Below are 19,144 nucleotides of genomic sequence, written 5' to 3'. Positions count from 1 at the left end.
AAGAGTGTTTTGTCGTATTTAATAAAAACACAACCCTCCAAAAACAAAAAAAACCCAACAAAAAAAATCTTAAGAATCTTAAGAAGCTACAGTCTGTCCATCTCTCCTTGTATCGTTCTCCCGCTCTCCACTTTTTCCCCCCCAATCAACTGATCTTCTTCCTCCAGTCCACCCTCCATTCATTCCAGTCCAGCAGCGTCCTGTCTGTTTGCCAGCCAGCACGTTCCAGACCTGGGAGAGATGCAGCAGGATGTCAGGACTGTCCTCCATGTACCCACAGAGTTAGCGGATCACAGTGTGCAAAAATGAACGTTTAAGGGATGTGTTATGGTCACACGCGGCTGACGTTTCCCACAGGGGCGTGAAAACAAGCTACACACACAGCTTGCAATTCTGTGGTGCAGGTAACGTTCACATATACGGAATTTTCATACCTGTAATGAAGGGCTGGAACATTTGGTCAATTAGCTTTTGGCTCTCTGATACTAATTCCCAAGGGTCTAAAACAAAAAGTATACAGCATTACAGTATACATTAATCTCATTTGGGCAAAAACTGCTAATTATTATAACATAGAAAATCTAGTTCTTTGCGGTGGTGGCACAGACTACTTACCCTTGGTCTTGGAGAGCTGAGCAAGTGCACCACTTTGTGGTGACAGGTGTAGCACAGTGTTGAGACACAAAGCCTGACAAGCTGCCATGATCTCCTCATGAACAGATGCGTCGGTTCCTAGACACACGCACACCCTCCCTGCAGAATCAGTTAACATTGCAGTCAGTTTAACTCCTATACCTCCTGTGGTCCCAGCCTAACGTGGGTGTCGTACAATGTCATGTCACACTAATACTCATAAGTTTGTGTGTGTACCATTTTGTATTCCAATGAGGTATGCTTTGGTGGTGTTCCTCAAAACCAGCTGCAGTTCCTGAAAACTAAAAACCACGAGAAAGAGCCAACTAAAGTTAAAGAGCATTTAGAACCAAGTGATCAATGCTTGTGATCCAATGAGGACACTTTAATAAATTCAATGTAAATGTGCATGTAAACTTACTCTTTGATAACCTCTCCCAGCCTTACTCCTAGTTTGATGGGCACTTTCCTTTTAAATTCTGCAAAGAAGGAGACCATTTGTTTGGAAACACAGTGTCCAAGTTGAAATGGACCCATGGGAAATGGCATCTTTGGCCGAGGTCTTCAACTGCACAGCTCAGGTTTAGCTAGAGGTGAACTGAGCGGTTAATGTAAGTGATTGGGCCTTCTGTAGTCAAGGTGAAAGAAGGGTGAAAATCCTGTAGTATCTGTACCTGCAGGGCTGTGATTCCAAAGCATGTTCTCTAACATAAACTGCCACATTCTACGTTTGAGGTCCAGCATTGAGGACCTCTGGTTTGGTGTATTGGTGAAATGTATGCGAGTTTGGAATACTGCATTCACCATGAAAATAACACAGATGCCCTCTGTTAGAATATATATATACACACCGCATTCCACATTATTATGCAAATTGGATTTAAGTGTCAAAGATTTAACTTTTTGTTTTTCAGTTAAACTCATGGATGGTATTGTGTCTCAGGGCTCTTTGGATCACTGAACTCAATCTCAGACACCTGTGATAATTAGTTTGTCAGGTGAGCCCAATTAAAGGAAAACTACTTAAGGAGGATGTTCCACATTATTAAGCAGGCCACAGGTTTCAAGCAAGATGGGAAAGAAAAAGGATCTCTCTGCTGCTGAAAAGTGTTAAATAGTGCAGTGCCTTGGACAAGGTATGAAAACATTAGATATTTCACGAAAACCTAAGCATGATCATCATACTGTGAAGAGATTTGTGGCTGATTCAGAGCACAGACGGGTTCGTGCAGATAAAGGCATAATGAGGAAGGTTTCTGCCAGACAAATTCATCGGATTAAGAGAGCAGCTGCTAAAATGCCATTACAAAGCAGCAAACAGGTATTTGAAGCTGCTGGTGCCTCTGGAGTACTGCAAACATCAAGGTGTAGGATCCTCCAGAGGCTTGCAGTTGTGGATAAACCTACTATTCACCCACCCTCTAACCAGTGACCACAAGCAGAAATGGTTGTAGTAGGCCCAGACATACATGAAGACTAATTTTCAAACAGTCCTGTTTACTGATGAGTGCCGTGCAACCCTGGATGGTCCGGATGGATGGAGTAGTGGATAACCACCATGTCCCAACAAGGCTGCGACATCAGCAAGGAGGTGGCGGAGTCACGTTTTAGGCCAGAATCATGGGGAGAAAGCTGGTAGGCCCCTTTAGGGTCCTTGAAGGTTTGAAAATGACCTCGGCAAAGTATATAGAGTTTATGACTGAGCACTTTCTTCCATTGTACAAAAAGAAGAACCATGCCTTCCGTAGCAAAATCTTCATGCATGACAATGCACCATCTCATGCTGAAAAAATACCTCTGTCATTGGCTGCTATGGGCATAAAAGGAGAGATTCGGTATGGCCTCCCCTGACCTTAACCCTATTGAGAACCTTTGGAGTATCCTTACACCAAAGATCTCTAAGGGTTGGAGACAGTTCACATCAAAACAGCAGCTCTGGGAGGCTATTCTGATATTCTGCAAAGAAATTCAAGCAGAAACTCAAGTTCAACGGATGCGAAGAATTGTGAAGGTGATATCATAGAAGCGGTCCTATGTTGACATGAAACTTGGCCTGATGAGGGGTTTTTTTTTTTGTTTTTTTTTGAAATTGCTTTTGATTTTAGTAAAGGTGACGTCAATGCTGCAAATTCAACAAATGACCATTTTCAGTTCTTTACAACCAATAAAATGTTTTGAAACTCTTGTGCATAATAATTTGGAACAGTTCAATTGAAACATTAGCTGCTCGGCCTAAACTAATCACCTTACTTATCCATCGTAAATTGCATGATTGTTCAGAGACAAACACTTTTTTTTTTGAAAAAATACTGTCATCATTGGGAGGTTTGTTCAATAAACTTTGATTTATACTCTAACGGTTGAGGACTTAAATTTTACTGACTGTCATTTGCATTGACCATTTAGGAAAATCAGAGGAAAAATATCATTTGCCTAATAATTCGGAACGCGGTGTGTATACATAGTAGTGGCAGACCAGGACATACCAAGAAACACAGGCTCTTTCTGATTGGCGTCTGCTGGACTCAGAATCCGCCCATCAAGCAAATACCGATGAAGGACGATTGACAGACGAGCTTCATTTAGTGTCTCCATGACAACAGACCTAACTGCCTTGTAGTTGGTGAACAGGTGAAGGATGGTGAAGAGGAAGAACAGGATGAAGGTCAGCCTAAGGAGAGAGCACAGGGGCAACGCGCATTACCTCACCTCTCACGCCATGGTGGAACAAACACGTGAGGGGAGAGGTGGAATCTAACCAAGAGCTCACGTGGGGTTATCGGTGACTAGCGGGATTAGCACCAGGCTCACCAGCAGTCCTGCCAGATTGACCAGGGTTTCCTAGCAGGGCAATAAAGCACAAGACATGACATCAGTGCAGGACAAATTAAAACCATGTCACCACCTCTCACCATGTTGTCTTAGTGTTAGATGTTAGGCAGAGGTGGTAGATGGAATCCTAAACAAATTGCTAAAAAGAGACACAGGCACCAACCTGACTCCCATCTTTGGCAGAGATATCAGCCATGTTGTTTCTGCGAGCCTGGTGAACCGTTAGTGCCGCCCTTGTGGCGCCTCCAGCCACCCCTACAATAGACTAGTGGGGGAGAAATACAGCCATCTTACACAAGACACAGACACATAAACGCAACATTTGTTGTTAGTGTTGTTTCATTCCTTTCATTGATAAAAGCATCCCAGTAAATTCTGAGGCACTTGTGCACATTAATACCTTGAATACTCCAGCAATGCACAGAATAAGAGTGAAGACTGGCGGGAAGTAGGGCGCAGCGATCTCTACAAACATTGCCATGTCATTGAGAACATCGGCGAAAAGCCTAAAGCAGATTTAAAGGCATGAATTTGAAAGTTCTGCATCAAAACACGCAAGATGGCACACTTCAAAGTGACAGGGTACAATTCACCTCCACTTTTTAGCTTCCGAATCCAGTTTGCTCCTGAAAGAAAATCCAGTAGATGTATGTGGTAAATGCATAGACGAACACACATCATGTCATCATATCCTTAGCAGAAATAAATAATAAATAGTCCCCTCCCAACTCACCCTTTGAGCCAGGCAAACATTATTCTACCCAACATGCCTGTTCCATCTGAGCAGAGAGACAAACAAAAACAAAAATTCATAACAGGTTAAACACTGAAATCTGTACACTTCTTAAAATCAGTGCTGCTAAAAGTGTACACACACACACACACACACACACACACTTTAGTTTTTACTTTATACCTTATTGTCCCCCAGGGGGACATCTGGTTTGGACAACTGAGCAGTTTATACATTTACACACTAGACATTAAACATCACAAACATTAACGCCAAGTCATAGATTCGCACAACGTCCTGAAGTAGAACACCACAGTAATACTCTTTACTCCCTAAAAGGCAAACTATCAACTTATGTTGGGGGGGGGGGGGTTGTATTGGTGGAAAGCAAAAGAAGAATGTGACAGTTGTGAGAAAGCGTCATGGACTTTCTCACATTGTGATCTGCCAGTTAAAAAGTTGAATATCCTACCAATCGTATTGAACTCCAGATTTAAAAAATGAATTCTAGCAGTTCCTCTGCTAGAATAAGAGCTGGTGGTTTAGATGGTGTTAAAAGCTGAAGAAAAATCAGTGATTAACAGTCTCTAAGTGTTTAAACAGACCTTTAAGCAGTGTTAACTTGGCATACTCTGCATGCCCCGTTTCAGACTGTGGATCTAATTTGTCCTCAGTCTGTACCAAAATGTCTATCTAATTACACAGTGTTTTGAAAAGCTAATCCAGAGTGGTCACGGTGACTGGTCTGAAGTCATTTATTTACTTTAGGCATGTTAGTTTTAGAAACTGGTGCTATTATCAAGTGTTTCCAGATTTTAGGGACTGGGGAAAATAAGATGGAAGATTAAACACAGCTCATCTGCACATGCTTGTAAGCCTGGCAACATTCCACATTGGGACCTGGGCTTTTCCTAACAATAACCTGCTGGAAACATTTCCTACCACTAGCTACACTCGTGTACAGCTCTCTTCCCCGGTCCTTTCCGTTACACTGTTTATGCCAGCAATAAAATCTTAGGTGTCAAATCTTGTATATAACATTGTAAACGTATGAGCAACGTATGTTGCATCTCCTACCAAGCCGTCCTCAAGTTTTTACCAGAAAGCCTCCTTCCATGTTTTATTTACATCTTAGCCTGTCTTTCTTCATAACTGAGCTCAGTGTTTTTATTTTCTATACTTCATTAAGCTTGCCTTCCCTAAACAAAAGGACCTTTAATCCACACAAGATCCAGAGCTTACTGTTAGGAGACATCCCCATTTTCATACAAAAGGGAACATAGTTACAAATCACCTCAGTAAGAGGTTACACGCACCTTTGAGTAACCAAGTAACTGTAGCTGCGGCAACTGTTGCTTCTTGACTTCCCACCCCAACACCCCTCAGCGAGGCCTGAGTAGCCAGAGTCCCAGAGAGGGAGCTGGAGAATGCCTTGGAGAGCCAAAACAACAACAACAACAACAACAACAACAGAAGGAGAAGAATCAAAAGCCATCATATGCCTTCATTTCAAGGGAACAATCCCACTCCAGTCCTCAATACACCTTCAGATGGTCCACATTTGTTTATTTGTTTGTTTTTTTGCTCTGTTACAGCTTTCAGCATTTCAGCAACTGTTGCAGCATTCAGTATTTCAGCATTCATGCTCGATTCAGGTGTGATGGGAGATAGGACAAACTAAACGGGCCGTCTGGGGTTGGCTGAGGCATGGAAAACACTGCTGTAGGCTGCCACACACACTAAAACACCCAGCACGTTGCTAAGGCTTGAGGGCATAAGGTGCATGAACCTGCTGCCTCGCCCACTCGCAACAAAACAATCATCACGTTTCAATAATGTCCTCCGCGCGGCACACACCTGCATCGTATCCCATATCTGATAGCGCAGGTAGTCCTCGCTCACGCTCTCGGGATACCCCTGCGGTAGGAACACGCTCTGCGGGGGCAAGGCAGGACGCGTGCGTTAACGCTCGTGCCACGGTTCGCCCGTCGGTAGTCCATCGCGTGTAACGGAGTAACGGGGCGGCGTGCGCACCTTGAGCGTGCGGGCGATGGCGTTCCCCGGCGTGGCGCCGTTCACGCTCGCTCTCTCTCTGCGTATCTCTCCATCCCTCACCCGGTAGCGCCACGCTGCCTGTGAGCCATACTTCTCCGTTGCAATCACGTTTTCGCTGCCCTCCATCTTGGTGCAGGAGGACAACTATTCAGAAATCTGTACAGAATATAATGTATTAGGTTATTTACCTTCAGTTCAGGATTATTTTATTTAGATTATTTTAGCATTTAAAATCCCCAGCATGGGGATGCCATTATTTGTTTGACGCGGTTTCCTTTTTACACCGAATCCGTTTTTTTTGTTTGTTTGTTTGTTTTGCTTCGTTTTGTTTTACAAAAGTCTGTTTAAATTATATTATGCATAATGAAATCGCTAGACAGCCCCTATCACCATTCACTCACCGCGACACGCTCGCTTCCGGGTTTATTTCAACTGCCACGTCATTGGCGCCGTGCACTTTTTGATTGGCTAATGAAAGATTTCGCAAAGACGTAGGCAATGGGGAGTGTGTGTGTGAAGATACCGCGATATTAACTATTCAATACCTATTTCACTTTCATTTAAAGTTATTCTTTGCTAAAACACAAACTCAGTGATTGTGATTTTACACTAATGGGAAAAATATGTAGGAACAGAATGGTCCTGACCCAGTCCGGATTCATGTAATGGGCTACAGCTGAGGGTTAAAACCACACTTTCTGCAGGGATTATCCTACACAGTAATGGTTTCAGCTGTTTCTGGGAACATGTTCAGTTCAGAGATGAGTATGTTTCACAGAACTTTTTGTGAATGCCACAGAAAGGTTTGACAAAGCAGTATAATCTGCCTCATCATCATCATTCATCAAGGAAATGTGTAAGAGAGACAGAGAAAGAGAGAGAGAGAGAGAGAGAGAGAGAGAGAGAGAGAGAGAGAGAGACAGAAATAAGAGCATAGACAGCATCACCAAGTAAAGAAAGAGAGAGAGAGAGAGAGAGAGAGAGAGAGAGAGAGAGAGAGCGAGAGAGAAAGAAAGAAAGAGAGAGAGACTGACTGTTCTCAGTACCAAGAATGTAGGTGAATAGAGGGAGTGTCTTATGAAGTCACAGTCCTGCTGGGTTACTTAGTGTCTGGAGAATGCAGACATAGTAAGGAATGCAACTGCACCTGAAGACTCAAGCAAGGACTTAAAGGACTGTGTAATAGGGTGCGACGGCGTGAAGACTTTGTTACACAGAGAGAGGAAAAAAGAAAGGGACAGAGCACAGAGGAGAGAGTGGGAGGCAGCATGTGAACAGAAGGGCAGGTGGACAGGGGAGTGGCCTCTCACTGTGCCATTATAGCCAAGTTCAGAAGGGTGATCCTTCCAGTCAGTCATACGTTGAACATTAGCAGTCGCAGCGCTGGCAGAGAGCAAGGAAGTGAAACAATCACAGCATAACTCTGCATTTCTCAACCAGCACAAGAGAGGCTTTTTATGGGAAATTACCCAGTGGTCTTTTAGCCATTTATTTACTTATATTCTACTTTGTTACAGAACAAACTGAAAAAGGGGGGCAAAAAACCACCTGATTTTTTTAAAAGAAACAAAACAACAACAACAATAACAGCAACAACAACAAAAAAAGCTGGTTATGTAAGTGTGGATTGTTTCTGGCCGGAGGCTAACAGCAAATACTAAGGAATTTAGAGGAGGTCTTCATCTCATGTCCGGACGAGTCGGTAAGCACTAAGGCATGGTCTTGTTTTCTGTCACATATATCAGGACATTTGCTCTTGTATCATTTACTTTCCATTAAACCTTGACTTACATTAAACAGAGTTTCAAAGTTGAAATAGGGTAGTGTTAAAGAGTTGATCCAGGTGGTTATAAACACCCTTAGAAAATGTCCACTTCTGAATGAAAAAGAGGCTTCTATGTGACGCCCTTGTCTTACATGTGCATGTTTATACAGCACGTTCCTGTGTGTGCTTGTATGTGCTAGAAATCAGTGTTTGTCCTATGTACTACCCAGTTATACTGTACTGCCAATGTAGATTTGTAATATATTTTGACAGTAAACCCAATCCACTGTGTCCAAGTGTTGTAATAGACCCACTCAGTCCTACAACTGAAAAATTAGTATAATCTAAGCCTAGGCTAAATAGATGCCACAACTGAGACTGTCCACAACTGTTCTCACAGTGGAGATATGGCAGGGTTGCCAGCTGGCACAAACATGGACCCCTGGCATATAAATCATTTTTATAGCCCGTGCTAGGCTGTGAGGCTTGTCCCCATGTCCCGAGATGAACGAGAGTAGATAATGTAATATTAGACAGGTATTCAGACCACAGTTGATGTCTGGTCTGAAAGAGAGGGAGAAAGACAGTGTGTTTGTGTGCATAGTGTAACAGAGACAAAGAGAAGAAATGTAGGAACAGAGAGAGAAACAGAGCAAGAGAGAGGAAGAGAAAGAAACAGTGCAAGAGAGAGCAAGAGAAAGAAACAGTGCAAGAGAGAGGAAGAGCCTGTTGTGAAATGATGGAGTTCCACCGAGGGCCAGTAGTGAGAGCCTGTTTAGCAGTTTTCAGAAACACTGGTCCAGTGATGGCAGTCTCTTTGCCAAACCTCAGTGGTGTAGTCTGACCTGTTCATCAGGCTCTTACCCTCAGGCGGCTGGATCTCAGCACAATTCATCAGCCACTGAATACTCAGAAAGATCTCTGGCACACAACCAAGGGCAGTAGTGCAAGATTAACTCCGTGGTGTAAAGCCCCACCACAACAACAACAACAACAACAACAACAAAGACAAAGGAAATGTAAACTATTCAGAATAAAAACTTAATAAAAAATTCTTTATGCAGGGAATAAATAGGCCATTTTAATTTAAAAAAAAGTAATTTTCAATGTTTTAATTACATAATTGCTGTAGTAAATATGAATTTATATCCTCTAAACCTATTTTTGTTAATCTTTCTAAAATCTGGGTCCAAACTCAGAAAAGGTAAACAACAAAAACGTCCCTGTTTGATGATATTCATATTTTGCTGTGTGCATGATGTTGCATGTATGCATCACAATCATATAACAATCCCCCAGTTTATCAGAGCAATACACAATAAAGATTCTGTAAGATTCAAAAGTGATACGAAACCTTGCGTGATGAGACATTATTTCCATTAGGAATGTTTGGGAGCAGTTGCACAATACCATATCCACACGCATACAGCACACACTGCTCCTGATCCTGGCTGTTCAAGTATAACAGTAACTTCTTTTGATCTGTGCAGACATTTCCAACAGCACTACTCCACTGAAGCAGGCAGAGAGGATGACTGATGAATCACATGTTCTGAATGACCCCGAGACCGGCTCTCCTAAGAACCAATGCCAGTACAAGGATCACAGGAAACTGGCCATCATGAGCATCATATGCGGTCTCTCCTGCTTCGGCATCATGTCTCTGATTTACTCTGTGAAGGTAACGGGCACAGTGGTTGTGTTAGTAACGCACGCCATTCATGCAACATAGTGGCTGACTGTATCGTGCAGCAGTCTCTTCCTGTCAGGTCCATCTGTGCGGGACTGCTCAGTGTCTCAGCTGCTCCCAACACTCCCGGTCCAGAAGTGAGACAGGACAGAAAAGATAGAAGAGGCACGTCACTACGAGAAACATTGTTCTAATTTATGGGGGCCAACAGATTAGCGTTTTGACCAAATTTCATGGCGCTGCACTGAAGATGATTTTTTAATTATACCAATATCTTCCTGAACAAACATGGGCAGTGTATAGTAGTTCCTAAACCTAATCCCTTCCTGAACCGACATGGACAATGTATAACAGTAGTTCCTAACCCTAATACTGGGATCCTAAACCACCATATTTTGTGTTTACTTCCTCTAAAGCCCATGATTAATCTTGAGCCTGACTCAAACATATTAGAGAATAGAATACATGAACTTGCCAAAAGCACTTAGACTAAGGACCAGTTTGCTGGACAAGGATTAAACCCAGTTTTAGATTAAACTGCAGTGTCAATGGTAAACTGCAACTAGACAATCTTTTTATTGTTTAGGCTTAATCTGGGTCCAGGTAACTGATCTAAAAACAACCTTTCTGGCACATGCCCATTCGAATCTCTTGTATTGCTCATAGTCAGTGATGTAGATGAAGCCACTTGACACCTAACCTCATGTCTTCTGTCTCATTGTCTCCAGACTCGTGCAACAAACAAAAAGCTTGACACAAATGACCCGGTCAGTACAAGCAAGGCCAAGGAGTATTCCAACAAAACTTTTAAATGGGGAGTGATAGCCATCATTTCATGGGTGGGCCTGCTAATTCTCTTCCCTTTGAGCATGGGACTCATATCTTACCTCTTCACATTCATAAACTGAACCCCACTCCCCTCATGAATGCTAGACTGCAAGAAAAATAAGGAAAGCGGTCACCATGGATACCACTGCCTGACTGAACTGATGTGTCGACATGTCTATGTATAGACTGAAAACAGTAACCAACCATCTAGCAGCTCTGCTCTGCACCCACCCACCCACCACTTGGTCTGCGTCAAGCCCTGAGCCGGGATTTCCGTACTTTCTAGGTCACTGAAGGGGGACTTTGGACAAGTATCTTTCAAATGAGAGATCAAGCTCACACTGTCCAGATAAAACAAAGTGTTTTACCCAAAACACACAACATAAAGTACAAGTCTATCCATTTGTTACAAAATATGGGATTTTATTCACACTTCAAACTGTGGAGAGTAAACACCAAGAATGTATAAATAAGACTTTGAATGCTGTTATGAAAGAACTTTAAAAACTAGGCCATATTTCAGTCACTCTGTTTAGTTTATTTGTGCTACGGTAGTAAGCTGTGCTTTTGTATCAAATACTTGGCAAAAACCCTTAACTGTCAGTGCTTTCCAGCTATATTGGGACAGAAAGCTTTAACTTAATACCTATAAACATTAAAAAGCAAAGTAACATACAACACAAATATTCATTATAAGGGAAACCAGCAACACATTTATATCTGTAACATACAGGTTAATTGCTCTTTTAACTACTAACTAAAAAAGTTAACATGGTTTGCATTTACTTTGGGGAGGGCAGGACAACACCTCAGTCAAATCACAGATACTGCAACAATAGAAATATCATGCAACTGAAACATTCAACCCCCCCCCCCCCCCCACCCCTTTACAAAGGCAATTATACGGACGTATGGCACATGGTCACAAACACAAACACCCTGAGTGTGAATTGTTAAGGCATCTTCATGACCAAGGCATCTTGGTCATCTTCAGGACTTTATACTTTCTAGAAAAGCGACGGCTTGTTGCTGTGTCCATTTGTCTGGCTACAGCACAGGGTCAAACGGAACTTACCCAACACTGGTATCAGAAGGGAGAAAACCCCCCTGAAAAACACATTAAACGAAGTGCTCTTCTCAAACATTCAAGATACACATAAATTTATATGCACAAACACGTGTACACACACAAACACTTAATGCCATTGAACTAATCAGACAATACTTTTAACTATAAAAATGTACAAAACATACAGCATTCATAATATAGATTACAAGAACGTACATCTATGTGTTTGTATTTTCATGTCACTTGGATGGGTTTAGTTTATAACTGACTGATTGTACATCCAAAGGGGGGGAAAAAAAATTCCCAGGTTTGGCAAAAATAATACCCAGGTTTCAGTACGCCATCTGTTCCAGCGCCATCCAGGAGTCCAATTCATTAAGTTTGGAGCACAGGAGCGACTCGACCTCCTGCAGGTTAAGTGCATCTTCATCCCTAGTGGAGGCCCAAACACCTCTGCGGGTTCTACCTGTCCCAGGATTCCCTGCCCCTTTCCTCTGACCTCCTCCCACTCCAGCTGCACCAATGGGAGGCTTCCTTGGCTTCCTGGCCACACCAAGTTCTGGGAATTCGACAAAGCGCTTCACCCGCTTCTGACCAATCAGCGACTGGGAGCCATCCCGCCGGCTGAGAGGCACCTCATATATGGTCTCTAGACGGCTGCGGGAACAAACGGTAATGAAGAATCCTGAACACAACTAGGCACATGAATTGAGACGAGTTAGTAATGTTTTTAATGATGTTAGCGATGATGTTATTAACGGAAAGTCCACCAGGCCAAACATAATCTCCACTGGCATCTTGGATTCTTAGATGCTGTGGATCTTACTTTAGGTAAACATAAAACCTACAAGACCACTGGATAACTGCCAGTTCTGCCCTCACCAGTTGCATTATGGTAGTTAAATCGTGGACTGATAGCTCAAGTGTAGATTCTACAACTATACTTTTCCTGAGATATTAAGCTTTTAATCTTAGCCAGGTAAAACCCTAAAGTCCTTCCAAACAAGGTTTGTCTGAATCTCATCTTAATACAACACCAACACAAAATATAACATATATTCAAGGCTAATTTGCCAGGTCTTAAAATGCAATTTATAGTTTATAAAACAAGCGGTTTGGCAATACATTACCAGAATGCTTTATGTGCAGAATACATTTATGTGCAGTAACATTAAACCGCAGGCTCTTTAAATATCACACTGCTGTGTGATAAAATCAAGCACAAGGGCTGAAGGTGAGATGAACAACAGCACCAACACAGGCTGACGTTTTCTGTCTGAACCCAAAATACATCTGTGCACATCACACAGCGACATTTACGTCCGATTTACACCTCCACGGCAGTGTTGAATATTCGATATTTACATTAGTGAACAAGGAGACCTTGATGCAAAGTGTGGTGGTGGGGTCTTTCTGCCTTTATGGAAATCAACTATAGTGTTATGGACCTCTGCAGTGTGTTTACTGTGGAAATACATATCAATGACAAAAATACAATGTACCATCTAAGAAGGCTGCAAGTCATCTGTCTGAAATGTTTGACTGTTAGAATGCAGACTCACCCTTCCGGGGGTTGGCTGAAGTTCTTGTTTGTGTAGATTTCCTCCACACTGAAAATCTTTTTCTTTATCCTGGAAGCACAAAAGCATTTGTATCTGTATACATGTGCAGACACACCCACACAAACTATGCAGTAGCCAAGTAGCAGTCACACACACCGGACAGCCTTAGGAAGACCCATGGGCGTGAGGTTGTACTGGGGCTTGGGTAGAGTCTTACGGATGCGGATGGAAGATACTTTACTGCGCTGGACTCTCTTGACGTCAGTCTGAAACTAATGAAAGAAATGCGCTATAGCTCGGAAAAGTGTCTTCACAACAGGTGGGTTTTACATCTGCTCTACCTCTGGGCTTAGCATTCAGTCAAAAAAGTATTTAACTGGATGCAACTGCACAGTACACAACTGCAAAAGGTGTGGCACCTTAATCTCAAGGTGTGACAAGTGTTTCTCATCGGATACAGCGTGGGATGGAAGCTCTGGTCCCAAAGCTAATCCATCATGGACATCCCTTCTGTGCTGGTCACCATCGTGATCCATCTCCCCCGGAACAGGCTCCAGGACACTGATGGGGGGCAAAATCATCCGTTTGGCAACACACACTAGCCGGTGTGATCATGTAATGGTGCACTTCACTGAAACGTGAATAACATTTTTTGGAAGCTGTTCTATTTGTTCACCTGCTTCATACATGCGAGACCTCCCTATAAATGTTATCCCTGCAGAGTTTCTAAAATTATTAACATTTGTGAGTGTCCACTGTGAGAGGAACAGATTACCTGCAAGGATGGGACACGGAAGCTGAGGCCCACTCAGGTAAGGAAGGGCCACAGGCAGATGGACCAGGGAAGACCATGAGCTCAGAAGCGGGTAAAGATTCTAGGGGAGAGGCTGACAGGGGCGTCACAAGAGTGACCGGAGTAGAGGAGCCCGCACCAGTTTTGCAGGCATCACTCCACCCTCGACTTGGTCTGCTGGAGCGGAACGCTAGGGGACTTGACAAAAAACAGGAGGCGAGGACCGACGGAGGGGAACACGGGTACGGATGGCCAGAAGCTCTGGCCCAACCCACTGGGTGCACTTCCTTGCGGAGGCACAGGGGGGCAATCTCCCGTTCTATTTCCACGGTACAGACCGTGTGCCGGCGAGTGCGCTTGTACAGGGAGTGAGTGGGGGAGTGGGGAGGGGCAGTGGAGGACCTCCTGTAAGGGGAAAAAAGGAATTTGTCATGCGACGGGGCCAAAGGGGCATGGCCGCTGTCCTGCAGGGACGGGATGTCGGGGCAAGAGAGGCTGCGCAGGAGGCGGCTGGAGCCTCTACATGAGGGCGGAGCTGCAGGAACACCATCCTCCGGAGCACCTCTCCTCCTGGCCTCCCTGTCCACCATCGCCTCCGCCTTCTTTGAAACGTCATTTTTACAGTGCAGTCCGTCGACCTCACCCTTCGGTGTTCCAGAATCTCTCGCGCATTTTGGAACCGAAGGCCCATCTCCAAAGAGCTTGGGCGCGGGGGAGGGGTCAGGGCCGTTGTCCGCGGCAGCACCCGCTTCCGCCCTCCTCTTCCGCGTTGTCCTGCAGCGCTTCAGCCGAGGCGCAGAGCAAGCATGCGCAAACGGTACTGCCGGATCCTCATGTCCGTGTGCCGCCGGAGCAACCTGCAGCGTCAGAGACATGGACACTCCCTGCTCCTCAAACACTCTGGGCCCTTTTTTCACCACTCTGGTACCTGCGCGCTGGCTGTGGATCGACGGCTTTTTGGCGGCTGGCCCCAAAGTGGTAGCTCCTGTTGTCGTGCTGGAAGTCTCTAGCTTATGCTTAGACTGGCGCACAGGTTGCGTCCGCTCCAGACCCGAAGCGGCGTGGCCAGCCTCCCGCCCTGGAGACTCTGCTCCCGCCATCGGTGCTCCAGCCGGAAAAGCCAAAGGCACCAAAAACACTACAGGGTGAACACCGCGACTCCCCGTTTCCGAGTCCTCGTGCCGCCTGTCCGCGCACGGCATGGCTCTGCCGTGGCACTGCCCCTCCTTTCGTGCGGCAGCCCAGATTCCTGGAGCGCAGTCGGACATGGTGCCTCGCGGTGGCGTGGGCACTGGCGAAAACGATCCTGTGAGGACGCATTCGCCACCGTCATGCCTGCCAGTCACGTTTGTGGTGCTGCTTTGTAGATCGCTGGTCGCCATGGTACCCTTCTCGTCGACCGAGGAAGACGAGACGTCGCTGGTGTCGTTCACAACCCCCAAGGCTGCAGCTGCTCTACATTTCATGTCCCTTTTCCTTCTAGTCCTACTTCTAGATACCTGGCCTATTTTCTCCCTCTCCAAGGATTCACACGAACCCGATGTCTCCACGATAGTGCCCTTATCCTCATGTACACATTCCATGGGCTTCCTTAGGTCATCCACCCTCTTTCGGGCGCACAAAGTATTGGAAAAATCAGCTGCCTTTGCCTGGGAGAATGCATCAGAGCCCTGGAACGCAACCTGTTCCAGAGGATCTTTAGACTCTTTTCCAGGGCTTTTCCTGGTGGGCATTCCTAGAAATGTATCCTCGCTGTCCACCTGGCCTCGCTGCTCTGCATCTGGGGTTAAGCTGTGTGAGCAGTAGGAGGAGTCTGGACAAGGATTCTTAATACCGAAAGCGTCTGAGCCAACGGCGCCTGCATCATTCCTTGGTGCAGGCTGAGACTCCACTCCAGATGAACTGCTAGCATCCCTCTGACGTTTGGAACCTTTTGGTGAAATTTCAGCATTGTCTTCTGAATTATTTACATTACTCGAGTCTGAGTCAAACACTAGTCTCTGTACAACGCTACACTGGTTCTGGGCAGTATTCTTTGCCTGCATTTGTGAAAACACCTCATCTTTGTGAACACATCCTATATCCATCTGTTCCTGCTTATCTGTAGACGACTGTTTAAGATTTGAGCCAGTCAGTTGTTCATGGTGACCAGACGGTGCTTTTGGAGGTGGAGAGTTATCAGATTTGAAGATTCGAATGGGACTCATGACGATTTCAGTGAAACTAGCCATCTTAAATTTGAACGACTGGAAAAGAGGACCAATCACCCATTTCTTTGTTGGTGGAGGGTCTTCTGGTAATTTTGTTTCTACGTCCAATCTCTCCAGTTTACCTCTGCAGTAAAAGAAAGGAAAAAGAAAAGAAAAAGACTCCATGAATATGGACCACCCATCAAAAAACAAAAAAACAAAAAAAAGTTTATTTATCAAAAGGAAACCACACTTACTCTTGTTGCTGTTCCTGAATATCAGCTTTGTCTTCATTGTTGTTCTGTAAAGGGATTTTTTTTTTTACTTAATTACAAAAGGATTTTACTTAATACAATAACAACAAAACACACTATCAAAACAGTTCTCCAACCTTCAAACTATTGAGGATTTGAGTATGAATTGGGTATGGTGAAGTTGACTACATATTAAATATTAAAAGGACCCTTTGCTTATGTGCATTGCTATGTAACACACACAGACACACTCCACACTCTTTGAAGAGCTTTTAGTCTGAACAATGGTTCGCAGTCCAGGCTAGGTTATCACCTACTACCCAACATATCGTACGTCATGGCCATATAAGTGCTATAAGCTGCCATCTGGCTACGTTTCTCTAACCTGTTGAATCTCAGACATGAGCAATACGAGCATGCATGTGCACAGGAGACACTGGGGTACAACAAGTCGTGTACAAAGCAGCCGAGGAGAAGTGGAAGACAACACCCACACACACACACACACACACACACACAAAGGCACACGTGACGCTACCCTGTTGTAGCTCTGCTTGATGGGAGATGGGTTCTCTCGCTGTCGTTTTGCAGCCCTCTCTCCTGTCAGCCCCGATTTCCTCTGGCAGCCAGACGACCTTCTCGCATCCTCACAGCTGGGAACAACGCGCGGTATCAGTTAGCAAAGACCTCACGGCGTTCGAAGGACTAAGTTTAGCCCGCCCATGCTCTGTTCTGTACACCACACAAAGAGCCGAAGTCTCATTACATCAGCAGAATTCAGACAGTATTTAGAAAGAGCATGAGCACGTTAGCCAAACTGCATATCACATAGACTCCCCTTGCCCCACAGGTCAGGAGAAGCTGCTCCCGAGTATTAATAATAAAATTTCAGAACATCTCTACTTCACTCTAGAGATAAATGATAGGGGTGCTTGGCATAAGTCTGGGGAGTGAGGACAAACTCTATGCACAGTTAGGATCAGAGATCAGTGAGCCAAGAGGATGAGAAGGGCTGAGTGGACCTAGAGGACAAGGGCGCGCCGGGCTGCGTGGACCACTGTAAGAATGAGGGGCAACAGTAAAAGCAGACTGAAAGCAAAACTCAGAATCGGCAGTAAAACTCTGAAAAATTCCAACCCACCCACAACTCTGTGTGCGCTTGCACACGTGCCCACACACGGGCACACACCCCAACCACGATGACTTTACAAAAAGTGACAGAACTCTGAACAAGAGCAAAACACAAATCCTAATGTTTTAATAGCGTGAGCATGAAATAGCACTTGGTCTAACCATAATGGCAACAACAGAAGATGGAGAGAAACACAATTTATGGTTTGTACCTGTGAAAAACAGAAGAATTAGAGCTGGTTTGGGGTGCAGGTTCACCATGATAGCCAACACTCTGGCCATCGTCCTCCATTGGCAGGACACACTCTTGGGTAGAGGTCAGCATGCACCCCGCTTAAAACGCCACCGTACACCTCAGCAAACAGCGGTGGTAACACAGAGAACCCGGAGGGGACGCTACAAAGGGATATAAATACACGTAGCTGGCTACAGTTAACGGAGATCGTAAAGACTGTTTAAGGTTATAAGTTTGCTAAAAAATGTTTTTCTCCTTCACTGAAATGTAGAACAATGTTCGCTACAGAGCCTGTGCGATTGAGTTTTGTTTTGGTCAGACAAATGGTATCTTAACTATGCCTTCAGTGAAGAAATGCGTTGCAGGTGAATTAGCGGAGCAGTCAGCAGAGCCGCGGGCGACAAATCACACGAGCCAAAGCCTCGCAGAGCAGCGGCGAGACACGAAGAGCTCCGCCAACGTCGCCCTCGTTTAGCGGTTAGCCAGGCAATGTGCGACGACAAGCGGCGTCATTAAATTGGCGTTTCTTCCGTGTCATTTGTAAATCAAAACGTGGATTGTCTGAAGTGTTGTTCGGTCGCCCATCAGCGAAGTCGCTAGCCGTTACTGGCATCAATTAATGCTAATCTAGTCAGACAGATAACGCTAGCTAGCTCAGCTAACTTGACAATTTTAGGTGAACATTCGCAAGCTTGGGTTTAGGTTTAAGCTTTAGGTTACGCATTACAGTCACTCTCTGCTGTAATTACCGCTAGCTAATATGGCTATATTATTAGATTGACATATAGCTTGTAACCGAGCAACAAAGGCCTCTGAGTCAATCTTGGAGACCCAGCTAGTTAGCAAAGTAGCTAGGTTAGCATGTCTACTTCACCTGATGCTTCACAGCTAACCTAACCGGCAGGATTGTTAGTTGATGGAAATTTGTGCACATTCAGTTATAAACCAAAATTATTGCACACATACCTATAACCTTAAGAATGCATCAAGCTTCACTGGAAATACAATTTAGCTATTTTCGGTGTTTGTTTGGTTTTTTTTTGTTTGGTTTTTTTTTTTCGGTGTTGACATTTCCAAGTTTCACCGCTTCGACCCCCTTCGCTCGTTCAGATCTTTAGGCACAGAGCTGTACCGCCTGACCAACCACAGCTTCACATTGCACGAAAACAACCCGCCTTGAAGTTGCGTCTGAAAATACACCAATACGAAGGTACACACGTCGACCAGGCGGCCAATACGAGTTCGTTATGCAGATTATCTTGGGCCAAGGGGCCAATGCCGCGATAGGCCGCCCCGTCTGTCCCCGGGCGAACCTACATTTCGCTCGCAACACGCAGTTGTAAGATAACGCACAAACACGCGGCTGGGCGAAGCA

The 19,144-nt window shown here is 44.7% G+C and overlaps 3 protein-coding genes across 3 annotated transcripts; 1 reads left to right on the top strand and 2 right to left on the bottom strand.

Moving 5' to 3' along the window:
• Positions 1–3: 3 nt before the first annotated feature.
• Positions 4–6,700, bottom strand: rusf1 (RUS family member 1). Its single transcript, XM_027015717.2, has 15 exons — positions 6,655–6,700; positions 6,233–6,409; positions 6,056–6,133; positions 5,515–5,629; positions 4,199–4,244; positions 4,059–4,091; positions 3,866–3,971; positions 3,629–3,730; positions 3,404–3,474; positions 3,120–3,304; positions 1,055–1,112; positions 871–935; positions 616–753; positions 435–500; positions 4–231 (listed from the first exon to the last, which is right to left on the bottom strand). Exons 2-15 carry the CDS (start codon positions 6,377–6,379, stop codon positions 146–148), a joined length of 1,296 nt encoding a protein of 431 aa, XP_026871518.2. The 5' UTR covers positions 6,380–6,409; positions 6,655–6,700; the 3' UTR covers positions 4–145.
• Positions 6,701–7,369: 669 nt separating this feature from the next.
• On the top strand, positions 7,370–11,330 carry LOC113580840 (transmembrane protein 265). Its single transcript, XM_027015653.2, has 3 exons — positions 7,370–7,955; positions 9,509–9,699; positions 10,437–11,330. Exons 1-3 carry the CDS (start codon positions 7,940–7,942, stop codon positions 10,614–10,616), a joined length of 387 nt encoding a protein of 128 aa, XP_026871454.1. The 5' UTR covers positions 7,370–7,939; the 3' UTR covers positions 10,617–11,330.
• An 84-nt stretch (positions 11,331–11,414) lies between these two features.
• Positions 11,415–19,098, bottom strand: prr14 (proline rich 14). The gene is made up of 9 exons (XM_027015673.2): positions 18,736–19,098; positions 17,747–17,930; positions 16,942–17,056; positions 16,407–16,450; positions 13,943–16,294; positions 13,587–13,728; positions 13,324–13,439; positions 13,168–13,236; positions 11,415–12,262 (listed from the first exon to the last, which is right to left on the bottom strand). Exons 2-9 carry the CDS (start codon positions 17,857–17,859, stop codon positions 11,938–11,940), a joined length of 3,276 nt encoding a protein of 1,091 aa, XP_026871474.2. The 5' UTR covers positions 17,860–17,930; positions 18,736–19,098; the 3' UTR covers positions 11,415–11,937.
• Positions 19,099–19,144: the final 46 nt, after the last annotated feature.

This window comes from Electrophorus electricus, chromosome 1 (genome assembly GCF_013358815.1).
Source record: "Electrophorus electricus isolate fEleEle1 chromosome 1, fEleEle1.pri, whole genome shotgun sequence".
NCBI lineage: Eukaryota > Metazoa > Chordata > Actinopteri > Gymnotiformes > Gymnotidae > Electrophorus > Electrophorus electricus.
Note: the sequence above shows the minus strand (reverse complement) of the source record. Positions and strands in the feature narration are given on the sequence as shown.